The following is an 11,889-nucleotide window of genomic DNA, read 5'->3' on the forward strand; positions in this document are numbered from 1 at the left end:
TCTGATCCTAAGTTGAGTTTCCCTTCTTACACTGCTGCACGCTTTATTTATTTATTTCTCCTTCTTTCTTCACACTCATCAATCGAGATCACATCTTTCACAATGCGTGGAATTCAGATCAAAGAATACGTCGAGGTCAGCACAACACAACACTCACCTACTCCCTCCCCCACTGATACTAACATTCGTCAAGGGCCCATCAGATCTCAAGGTAACATCACTTCCCGACCCAACACCGGCTCGAGACCAGTACACGATTGGCATCCACGCCTCTGCGACCAACTTCTTCGACCTCCTCCAAATTGCCGGCAAGTACCAACACCAACCGCCTCTCCCCTGGGTCTCCGGCTCCGAGTTCGCGGGCGTAATCCTCGCCGTGCCTTCTGCTCTTCCCAACAATCGGACTCCCAAGTACAAAGTAGGGGACAAAGTCTTTGGGGCTTCACAAGGAGGATATGCTACGAAAGTCTGTGCAAGAGAAGAGGCCTTGAAGCCCGTTCCTAAAGGATGGAGTTTCTTCGAAGCAGCTGGTCTGTTCGTTACTGCACCCACAAGTTACGGTGCTTTGGTCACTAGAGCTGGAGTTAAGAAGGGAGATTGGGTACTAGTACATGCTGCGGCGGGAGGAGTTGGGTTGGCTGCTGTGCAGATTGCGAAAGCGTTTGGAGCGACAGTTATTGCGACTGCGGGGACGCAACATAAGCTTGATGTTGCAAAGAGCTTTGGTGCTGATTATGGGATCAACTATGGGGAAGCCAATTGGCCTGATCAGGTCAAGAAGTTGACTCCCAAGGGGAGAGGTGTGGATATCGTTTATGATCCCGTCGGTATGATCGACAAAAGCACCAAGTGCATTCGATGGAATGGGCGACTTCTAGTTGTGGGCTTTGCAGCGGGAAGTATCGAGAAAGTGGCGATGAATAAGGTTCTCTTGAAGAACATAAGCATTGTTGGCATCCACTGGGGTGCATATGCAACCAATGAACCGGAGCAGATCGAGCCTGTGTGGAACGGTATCTTCAAACTGATTGACGAGGGCAAGTTTCGAGGGACTGTGTTCACAGACAAAGAATTCGTCGGATTGGAGAGTGTGCCCGAAGCATTAAAATCACTCGGCAGTCGAGGGACATGGGGAAAGGTCGTAGTCAAGGTTCCTCAGGAAGGGCAGAGCAAATTATAGGATAGGGGTTAGCTTGTAAGAAACGATTGAAGTTACATCATCACACGAATTCGGCTAGAAAGCGGTTTCAAGGGGTTTAAAGGTCCTGTGGTTATTCTTCGCCAGACGACACTACAAAATATACGCGGTAAAAAACCCATACCAACATCTTCAAAATATACACCCGCTCGCCGAAATGCGTCAGAAGATCTCTTTTTTCTTTCCTGAATTACTGGTCCAGCAAGAAAAATAGGGGCCTGTGGCATGTGCCTAGAAATGTTCTTTCCAGAATGAGAAGTTGACTTCGCGAGTTGCGGCCTTCTTGGTTGCCTTCTTAATCTCTCTCGCTGCTACATTGGGTCCTATTTTCATGTTAGATAGCTGTATTATAGACGGCTTCGAATGTAAAGACTTACCACAGAAGTAAACACCGATATTCGTTCTCATTGAACCTTCCAAACCGTTGATGTACGTCCGGTCCAAAATTCCATCTCTCATTCCCTGGAACAAACGTAAGAAGTCAGGGCGTCCAAAGTTTGTCCGGGACTTCAGTTCGGTGAGAGGATCTAATGTGGAACCGACACTGTTCAAGACAATGTTCTGTGTGGTATCGAGATCCAACTTTTGAGTGAGATAAGTGTGGATCTTCAAGAACTCATTCCCGTTGTTTGCCCCTCTGTTAGCAGCTTCTTGACTTTGTGCTTCAAGAGATGAGAGCAGGACTTGGAACCATTCGAAGGAAGTAGTGTCTTTGCAGACCCAGATGAATTCGACACGGCGGAGACGAGTGGGTGGGTTGGGGCTATTGCGCATGTGCCAGATGTTCTTGAGAATAGCAGCCCAAGGAGTAACACCGATACCAGTTCCGATGAGAACAGCAATTTCATTGTCGAAGACGTCTTCGGCGGGAGCTCCATATGGACCGTCGATCTTGAGTTCTGGCATAGTCTGTCCGTTTTGAAGAGCGACTTCGTACATGCCCATCGGGTCAACGTTGTCATAGAGTTTGGATTGAGCAGGTCCGGCTCCCAAAGCATCACCAAGTGCTCGGGTGAAGTCTCCGACTTGACGGACGTGAACCGAGATATAGGGATCGAATGGGCAAGAAGTGATGGTAAATGGATGCCATTGTTGCTTGGACACGGAGGGTACTTGCAGGAAGAGCCATTGACCCGCCTTGTACTTCATCGACGGCTTTACAAATTGGATCTCCATAGCATCTTTTCATGGTCAGCTGATTTTCGACTGAGACAAAGCGCACAACTTACCATATGGATGACGAACGACTTTCACGATTTTAGTATCGCGTCTAGATCTGATTTCACGATAAAGTCGCTCCATCAAATAAAGTCCACCTCCCCACAGCTCCCAGCGCCATCCCTCATAACCAATGCAGTGAACCCAGAATTGTTCTCCAGCGAATGGTGAGAGTGGTAGCGTAGAATCACGAACGAAGCAGCCAGTGGCGTGGGTGTAAAGACCGAGCATGAAGGGGATGAAAAGATGGTGAGTGTACCAAAAGGTCTCGAATGACTGTTGACGGATCTTGGCATGAGCGGTGGTGTACATGAGCAGCATGCAAAGCAGCATCATGTGACCAGTTATACCACCAGCTTCAGTGTAATGGATCTGTAAAGCCGTAACTGGTCGAATCTGAGTCTTCTCCACATTGAAGAAGCTGTGAGAGGAGATGTTAGTTTAGTCTTTGACTTTCAAATGTGGGAACTGACTTGACATAGTGAGCAAGGGTGTGGAGACACGTGTAGAACAGCATGGAGTAAGCCACCTGTCTGTGGAACCAGATCGACTCATCGAGAGGCAGAAACTTTATCTTCGGCCTGATCCATCTCATCAAGTTACGGCACATTGGTAACAAGATCATCGCGCCATCCACCGACAAAACAAGACCAGCACCACGAGATATCCAGACTGAGAATGTTAACATGTTCAAGCCTGCAAGTCTTGGATCATCTTGTTGTTTTTTCCTGTAGTGATTATCAGCAATGGAATCTCAGCACAACTGCAACTGCATACCATCCTAAAACGAAGAGGCCGATGTGGAAGCCATGGAAGAGCACGTTGAACAACAACTTCGTCCCCGTCGCCTGCGTCTTAACTGTGTCCACGAAACCCATGATGATGATATCTATACACCTCCCCAAGAAATATTAAATGTCGACCAGCGACGGTACTGCTTTGAAGACGCAGTCGTCGATATGAATTGGGCAGCCGCGGAACGAGTGACGGTGCCTTTCGAAATCGCACGCTCGAGTATTAAAGCTTCTATCCACGCCGCTGTACTGAAAAGGAATGAACGACCACCACCAAGAAGAGAATGTCTGAACCAGCAGGAGCGGTAGATATGGAAGGTTGAAGGTGAAAAGCTTGTTTTCTACCTGGCCGCACAGTAGGAGAAGAAGAGCGATCCAGGGGTTGGGGAGGGAGAGGATGATAAAAGGTTCGTACGAGAAATCGTCCCGTTCGTTCGACCTGGGTCCTTAACCACTACCGTGGTGGTTTGGAGCTCGTGCGGCGTTCTATGCGGGGGCAGCGAGCAATGAAATCGGATCCCAATAATCCCATGAAACCAGACAGGCTCTTCTCACTGGTGCAGCGAGGGGTGTCGTCTTTCGCTTAGGGCTGTCACGGCCACTAATGACATGCCATCTGAGGATTCTGCGCTGGATTAGGGGAGGAGTGTTGAGATCTCACAGGCGTAGTGAAGATCAGACGTAGCAGACGGTTTCGTGAGCCAGATAGCCCAGTATCAGATCAATCCGATATCAGATAAAGACGGCGGATGTGCGGTGACGGGACGCAAGTGATCGTTTCGCAGGGGACTTCAGCCGTGTCAAAAAAGCTTGGCGGCGAGTACGGGCAGTGTGAGACGTGCTGTGTTCCAGAGGCTCGGACGCATTGACAACCGGTCCGCCTGTGAATCTTATCTGATGTTTAGGCTTTCGAAAAGAGTCTGCAGAGAGCGGCTAGAACCTGAAGAATCATACGATGCAAATCATCGTACGATTTCTGAGTCGATGAGGTTATAAGATGGGCAGATTCCAGCAGAGAAGTGCTTGAGATTTTTGATCTCTCTGTTGACGGGAGCTGGCAGGTTCAAATAACCTATCGCACCTCCGAAAGAAGCCTCGCTAAGCCGGCGCTTCGCCTGGCAGAAGATTCGCCCACCGCCCTTCTCGTCACCTCAGTCACGGCACGCTCGCTCGCTCTGTGATGCACCCTGGCCTCCCCCTGAGAGTCGAGAGTCGAGAGTCGAGATCCGAACCAGTCGCCCGCACCACGCGTGAAGTCCTTAATGCACGAGCTTCATCGCCAGGAACTACAGCAACATCCGCTCTCCTCCCACGGTCTGAGTTCCCGTGGAGGCATCGCGCAGAGGGTTGGACACACGAGGGTGGTAGTGATGGGCGCTATGTCGTCTCAAGTCCATCTGACGAGACGACACAGACTTGAGGAAACCGGTTCGAAGCCAGGACTCCAATTTGATGGTCCCCAGGGCTATTCTCAGATCTGAGATAATTGTCTCTCCATTCATTCCCATTTTCCATGGCCTGTCGGGTCCCTCAGGACGGCCGCTGATTTCGATCGTGAGCCGCGAGATCTGGTTCCTGCCGTCTGGGAAGTCCTTGGATAAGGCGGATTCTCTTCTTCCTTCATTCTTCAATTTCTTCAGCCAATGAAGGTTTATTTTTAGTTATGAAACTTTTGAGACCCGGCGTCAAGTATGCTTATTGGCTGGTAGGGAGATCGGCAACTTATTTTCACACTCCAAAGAGTGGGGATATGCAAGCGCTCCAGCCACATCATAAACGTCTCTCTGCATCCACCCAATTGTAAATCGTCTCCGCAACGGCATGGTTTTCCGGTCACAAAAATCGCATTCGTTAATCAGATGGAAACACTGATGCCATGAAGGATCGAGTCAAGTTGTCTCTCACAACACTCGATTCAGTGCGCTCGTCCTGTCAATGGCTCCATTCGTGTTACAGGTCCCTGTGGTCAAGTGGCAGTGGCGGCGTATGAGACATTTGGCATAGTGGAGATCAATCTTCAGCCTCCTCAGGCTTGATGTACCCTACACACGTGATGGATGACGGCTTCTCTGGCTCGCTCGGTGATGTGCAATCCGGGCGTGGTTGTGAGACTGAAAGCGCATTAAAGATGGACGAAATCTTGGTTGTTCTGCCTGTTGCTCCTACTCCAATCAGCGGTACCGATCGACCATCCGGTCTCAGAATCCATAATCCCAGTAGAGAATGTTTCGTAAAATCTTGTGGATACTACGTTGAGCTTATGGCAACCGTCTTTTGCCCAATGCCTGGTGACCCTGAACTTCAGCAAGTCCATTTAGGAGTAAGTATATAAAACACAATGACCAAAGCAATGACCAAGCGAGCCCTGGATATAGATTTGATCATCACCTTGAGTTAGAGCCTCCTAATACGAGGAATGAAAATGTTGTGATAAGTACAATATGGTATAGATCAAGGACGTACGGCCAGCATAAGCTGGAACTGGCCATGGATGTTGTATCTCACGCCTGTGAATAATTTGATGAAGCAAATGAGAAAGATTGTGAACTTGGAATTTTGTTAGGCATTGACAAAGAAGTGTTGAGAAGGGGGGGCCGTCCTGTCATTCAAAGATCAGTTCATCCTGGGACAAACATTCTCCCTCTGAAGTTGCTGTAGATGCGGTTGTAGATGGTAGATGTTAATTCTCGTCGTGTGAAAGATGCTTAAATCTCCTGGATTGCTAGAACACCATAGGCTGAACTGTTTATCAACTAGAGTACTTACAATCAACATATCGAGCTACTCATGCAGCTCTCATCCAATATTATCATAAATTCCAAGCATGTGGTGTGATTTCCATCGTTTGGTTCCTGACAGACTAAACATCTTGGCCATAGAATTTACTGCACATAATATGAACGGGAAAATGGCTCCGCACAAGATACCTTAAGTAAAGTACCTACGATTCCAACACCTGAATACGAATTTAGATCAAGAAATCAAATCATAAGAGATTCTGTGCTAGCGGGACTCAATGTCTTGCAGAGCCAAGCTCTTGTGAGCGTCCCAAGAGCGGACTCGATTGGCCTTGGAAGTTTCGACGGCAGATATGGTCCTCAGAACAAGACAACAGGACTGTTAGGCAAGGCTTAGGTGCAATTATGAAGGTTAAGACCGTTGAACCGCAAGTTGCCAGACACTTCTGGTAGCCTAGGCATTCTAAATGACATGAACAGTTTGGAATCAAAAGCACAAGCACTAACAACTTCCCACTCAATGCTAACCCAGGGGAGAGACGAGAAGACGACAAGATAGGAACAAAGATAGCACCTTATATACCATACTTTGAGACACCAAATTTGTTCAACAGTCTGCCGCATTGTCAGTCGCAACCTCCAACACTTGTGGAGACGTCTACTTGTTGCTAGTTCAGAAGACACAGAAAGTTTCCAAGCCAGAACAATTCCACTGCAGAATTTGAGTAGAACAATACTGTTGGCAGAATCCTTCTTGACGATCCGTATCGGTATGTGCTTCACCTGCTTCAATGACTTTGAATCGGCTCTTAGGAGCAATGTCCAGACTTTCTTCAATCATGACCACAACGCGCAGTGGAGGCCGTGAGCTGTGAGGTCCAGAGAGCGATATTGTATTTGGACATAGTCCACGCAACGTCAATAGAAGGACGGATGACGGCATGGAGAGATGGCACATTGTTGAACAATGTGCGCTTTTGAATGTACAAGGAAGAGCTCGCGCTTTAAGGTCGTCATCCTGTGTTCTTAGGAATCCAGCGTCTCTGCATCAAAGATTAGTTGGGCGATCTTTGTAGCAGTTTGTAATTCCGTATCGCCTTGTAAACGTGCAGCCGATGTGCGGCGGATGATAATTCCAGTAGATGCAGCAGTATATCTGCAGAGCTGACAAGTATTCAGGGTCGGTGGTGGCGGAGACTGAAAAAGGTATTGTGGGAGTGCGAACGCGACGAGGCTGAGTTTCGCCCAGTTGCGTCAGCTTGCTTCGAAGAAAGTTGGTGCCTTTAACCAACCCCACGGCAGCCGAAGCGATCTTGAACCTCTAATAATTTAACTCCAGACTCAGAACCCTCGTCCCACCATAATCACCACTCCGATCTCTTGATGAGACATCATTATTCGCTCTACCCGTACATCGCTATATTTTCGTAGAATCAGGGACATCCCGCAAGCCGCCGGAATTCTGGACTTCGTTGGGTGCATCGTGAGGAAGTAGACAGAAACTTGGGAAGGGATCCACGATGGTAGGCGATCAAACGCATGCGAGTGCTCCATCTTTGGCAGATACTTATATAACTTTGTCTTCAGGGGATCAGTCGACGTCCGAAGGGAGATAAAGGTGGAAAGGCACAAGATGGTGGTCGTGCAGCGCCGTCCGGCAAGCCGAATATCAAGAAAGCCACATTCGACACAACCAAGAAGAAGGAAGTGGGAGTCTCCGATCTGACCTTGATCAGCAAGGTCTCAAATGAAGCTATCAATGAAAATTTGAAGAAGCGATTTGAGAATGCAGAAATATACGTAAGGGACATCAGATTCGGCAGAAACAATCAATGTTTCGAGGCACTGGAAGAGTGAGGAGTGCTGATATTGTGGCAGACATACATTGGACATGTGCTGGTATCGGTCAATCCCTTCCGGGATTGTAAGTCTAACGCTCTGCTGTTGTAAAGCTCTGCTAATGCCGTTTGCAGTGGGGATTTATACCGAACAAGTTCTAGACAGCTACAGAGGCAAGAATCGACTAGAGGTTGGAGAATGAACACCATGAATCTGGAAATAAAGCTTACCACTTATAGATGCCCCCTCACGTCTTTGCTGTAGCCGAATCTGCATACTATAACATGAATGCATACAAGGACAACCAGTGTGTCATTATCTCCGGAGAGTCGGGAGCGGGAAAGACGGAAGCTGCGAAGCGTATAATGCAATACATTGCAAATGTCTCAGGAGGCAGCAATTCTTCGATCCAGGAGACCAAGGACATGGTTTTGGCTACGAATCCTCTACTCGAATCTTTCGGTAACGCAAAGACACTTCGAAACAACAACTCGTCTAGATTTGGGAAATACTTGCAACTGCAGTTCAACGCCCAAGGAGAACCAGTTGGTGCGGATATCACAAACTACCTGCTAGAGAAGTCGCGAGTAGTGGGGCAGATCACAAATGAGCGAAACTTCCATATCTTCTACCAATTCACGAAAGGAGCCTCGAATACTTACCGACAATCCTACGGTATCCAACAGCCAAATACATATGCCTATACCAGTAAATCCAAATGTCTGGATGTGGAGGGTATTGATGATCTTGCTGATTGGAACGATACACTACAAGCCATGAAAACTATTGGTTTATCACAGGATGAGCAGGATGAAATCTTCAGAATGCTGGCTGCAGTGCTATGGACTGGTAATGTCACTTTCAAGGAAGATAAGGATGGTTATGCTGAAGTTGTGGACCAATCTGTGGTTGATTTCTTGGCCTACCTCCTTGAAGTTGATTCTGCAGAAGTCGTTAAGGCGATCACTATTCGGATCCTCACTCCACGAAACGGCGAAGTCATTGAGTCTCCTGCAAATCCTGCCCAGGCTATGGCTACCAGAGATGCTCTTGCAAAAGCTATCTACAATAACCTATTCGACTGGATTGTGGAGCGTGTCAACGTTTCATTGAAAGCTCGAGGCACGACAGCTAACTCGATTGGAATTCTTGATATCTATGGTTTTGAGATTTTCGAGAAGAACAGCTTCGAACAGCTGTGTATCAACTATGTCAACGAAAAGTTGCAACAGATCTTCATCCAGCTTACACTGAAGACCGAGCAAGAAGAATATGCCCGAGAACAGATTCAGTGGACACCAATCAAATATTTCGATAACAAGATTGTGTGTGATCTGATCGAATCAGTTAGACCACCCGGCGTATTCTCTGCTATGAAAGATGCAACCAAGACTGCCCACGCAGATCCCGCTGCTTGTGACAGGACTTTCATGCAAGCCATCAACGGAATGTCGAATCCTCACTTAACTCCTCGTCAAGGCAATTTCATTATCAAGCATTATGCTGGAGATGTGAGCTACACGGTTGATGGTATCACCGACAAGAACAAGGACCAACTTCTCAAAGGACTACTTAACATGTTTGGTCACAGTCAGAACCAATTCCTACATTCACTTTTCCCTCACGAAGTGGATCAAGACAACCGTAAACAACCACCTTCGGCTGGTGACAAGATCAAGGCATCTGCAAATGATCTGGTTGCGACGCTCATGAAGGCACAACCTTCATACATTCGAACCATTAAACCCAATGAGAACAAGTCTCCAACAGAGTATAACGTGCCTAATGTCATGCATCAGATCAAGTACCTCGGTCTTCAGGAGAACGTCCGGATTCGACGAGCTGGTTTCGCGTACCGTCAGACCTTTGACAAATTTGTGGAACGATTTTATCTGTTATCACCTCAAACATCTTATGCTGGTGACTATACCTGGACTGGGGACGCAAAGTCAGGCGCGAAGCAGATTCTTAAGGACACAAGTATTCCAGCTGAAGAGTTCCAAATGGGTGTCACAAAAGCATTCATTAAGGCTCCAGAAACTCTCTTTGCTCTAGAGCACATGCGAGATAGATACTGGCATAACATGGCCATACGAATCCAACGGGTGTGGCGTGCTTATCTGAGGATTAGGGTTGAAGCTGCAACTCGAATCCAGAGAATGTGGAGGAAGAAGAGAGCTGGTGCTGAATTCCTTGTTCTTCGAGAACGTGGTCACAAGGTTCTTCAAGGTCGAAAAGAACGGAGAAGATTCAGTCTTCTCGGTTCAAGGCGATTTATGGGGGACTATCTTGGCATTGGGGCAAGTAATGGACCAGGTTCCCGTGTCCGAAGTGCGATCAACTTATCAGAGCCTGTGGTCTTCTCCTGCCGTGGCGAGATCCTGGAGACGAAGTTTGGCCGTTCGAGTAAAGCGAGCCCCCGAATTCTGATTCTCTCTAAGAGCAAATTCTATATCGTCACGCAACATCTGGTCCAGAAGCAGGTACAAATTGCAATTGAGCGGGCGATCCCTCTCGGTGCTATCAAATTTGTTAGCGTTTCAAGCTGTCGGGACGACTGGTTCTCACTCGGGGTCGGTTCTCCACAAGAAGCAGATCCTTTGTTGTGCTGCGTACTGAAGACCGAACTATTTACCCACATGTCTATGTCTATGCCAGGTGGTGGCTTCCAACTCAAAGTCGGTGACTCGATTGAGTACGCCAAGAAGCCTGGCAAGATGCAGCTCATCAAGGTTGTAAAGGATTCGACCGTTCGTGATGACTTCTACAAGAGTCAAACGATTCATACGACTCAAGGAGAACCGCCAAATTCCGCATCACGGCCGCTACCGAAAGGTAAACCGATCCCGGCAAAACCATTTACCAAGGGTAGACTCATCAGACCTGGTGGACCTGGCGGCCGTCCTTCCAGAATGACAAATGGGAACAGGAATACCAAACCTGTGTCTAACAACTTTGTCTCTCCCCCTCCTGCTCAAAGCCGAAGTGTTCCTCAACCCGCAGCAATGGCCATCCCTTCACATACTCGAAACACGCCTTCAAGCTCATCCGGCAGAGCTGTCCCGCCGCCACCTCCTCCCGCAGCGCCTCCAGCAGTAGCTAGAGACCCGCAGTACCGCGTTCTTTATGAGTTCAATGGTCAAAGTGCAAACGAGATTACTCTTGCAAAGGACGAACTGGTGAGCATCGTCCAAAAAGAAAACAATGGTATGATTCCTATCTTCGATATAAAGAGTAAGACACTAATAACTTGAGTAGGCTGGTGGCTAGCAAAGAAGTCCAATGGTCAACAGGGCTGGGCTCCATCTGCATACCTGAAGGAAGAAGCACCCCCACCACCTGCCGCTCCCGCTCTGCGCCCAATGCCACCCCCTCCTCCGCCAGCAGCCGCAAAAGCCAATGGTAATGGCCATGGCCCAGTTGTGAGAAACAAGCCTACTCCGCCAGCTCCTCCTGCCAAACGACCAGCCGCTGGTGGTAGAAAACCAGCTCCACCTCCTGCACCACGTGATTCTGGGATGAGCGTGGCAACGAACGGTAGCGGAGGAGACAGTGGACGCAGTACACCAAACAATTTTGCCGGAGGTTTGGCAGAGGCATTGAAAGCAAGACAGAGTGCAATGTCTAGAGGCAGAGACGAGGAAGAAGATTGGTAGACGTGAACCAGTTGAGCAGTGATTCGTGTTATATATGATGGAACTTCTTCGTGCTTTAAGCTTGAGGTATGAGAGATGGGGAGAGTTTTACGAATGAACGATGATAGACGAGCTGTTATGATTCTGTAGTTTGTGAAATAGGGAGGAGCATGGCTTGAAATTGTGGATTTCAAGCATAGTCTATCATGGGCAGGCAACCGGAGGAACGAGATGAGAGTAAATAGAATTTGAATCGACGATTTGAATGCGCTCTCTATTATCAGTGACATATACATGTACTTAGTCTACAACGATGTGCGAAGCATTTCCGATCATGGTCATGCTTCAAAGAGCTGAAAGAAGTGTCTAGGTATTGAGAAGCCTCTCTACGGAGAGGCGATATGCTATTGCCGTGACTAACAGACCTGAGCAAACCGGCCTACAAAGGAGACCCTATGCACCAATAA

At 48.1% G+C, this 11,889-nt stretch overlaps 3 protein-coding genes across 3 annotated transcripts; 2 read left to right on the forward strand and 1 right to left on the reverse strand.

Moving 5' to 3' along the window:
* Positions 1 to 102: 102 nt before the first annotated feature.
* Positions 103 to 1,180, forward strand: LY89DRAFT_634007 (zinc-binding alcohol dehydrogenase-like protein; the record flags this gene model as incomplete). The annotated part of the gene is made up of 2 exons (XM_018211371.1): positions 103 to 135; positions 194 to 1,180. The coding sequence occupies 2 exons, from the start codon at positions 103 to 105 to the stop codon at positions 1,178 to 1,180; spliced, it is 1,020 nt and encodes a 339-aa protein (XP_018078471.1).
* Positions 1,181 to 1,429: 249 nt separating this feature from the next.
* Positions 1,430 to 3,294, reverse strand: LY89DRAFT_573348 (uncharacterized protein; the record flags this gene model as incomplete). Its single annotated transcript, XM_018208683.1, has 5 exons — positions 1,430 to 1,521; positions 1,576 to 2,379; positions 2,428 to 2,837; positions 2,890 to 3,144; positions 3,194 to 3,294. 5 exons carry the CDS (start codon positions 3,292 to 3,294, stop codon positions 1,430 to 1,432), a joined length of 1,662 nt encoding a protein of 553 aa, XP_018078472.1.
* A 3,941-nt stretch (positions 3,295 to 7,235) lies between these two features.
* On the forward strand, positions 7,236 to 11,702 carry LY89DRAFT_12772 (myosin-1). Its single transcript, XM_018205212.1, has 6 exons — positions 7,236 to 7,471; positions 7,536 to 7,748; positions 7,827 to 7,872; positions 7,922 to 7,977; positions 8,027 to 10,994; positions 11,046 to 11,702. The coding sequence occupies exons 1-6, from the start codon at positions 7,469 to 7,471 to the stop codon at positions 11,441 to 11,443; spliced, it is 3,684 nt and encodes a 1,227-aa protein (XP_018078473.1). The 5' UTR covers positions 7,236 to 7,468; the 3' UTR covers positions 11,444 to 11,702.
* Positions 11,703 to 11,889: the final 187 nt, after the last annotated feature.

The sequence above is a fragment of the Mollisia scopiformis genome (assembly GCF_001500285.1).
Source record: "Mollisia scopiformis unplaced genomic scaffold LY89scaffold_1, whole genome shotgun sequence".
NCBI classification, from domain to species: Eukaryota; Fungi; Ascomycota; class Leotiomycetes; order Helotiales; family Mollisiaceae; genus Mollisia; species Mollisia scopiformis.

Coding starts and splice junctions, on each gene's coding strand:
- LY89DRAFT_12772 (XM_018205212.1), top strand. Junction 7,749..7,826: donor TTGAGAATGCAGAAATATAC/GTAAGGGACATC, acceptor ATATTGTGGCAG/ACATACATTGGACATGTGCT. Junction 7,873..7,921: donor GGTCAATCCCTTCCGGGATT/GTAAGTCTAACG, acceptor TGCCGTTTGCAG/TGGGGATTTATACCGAACAA.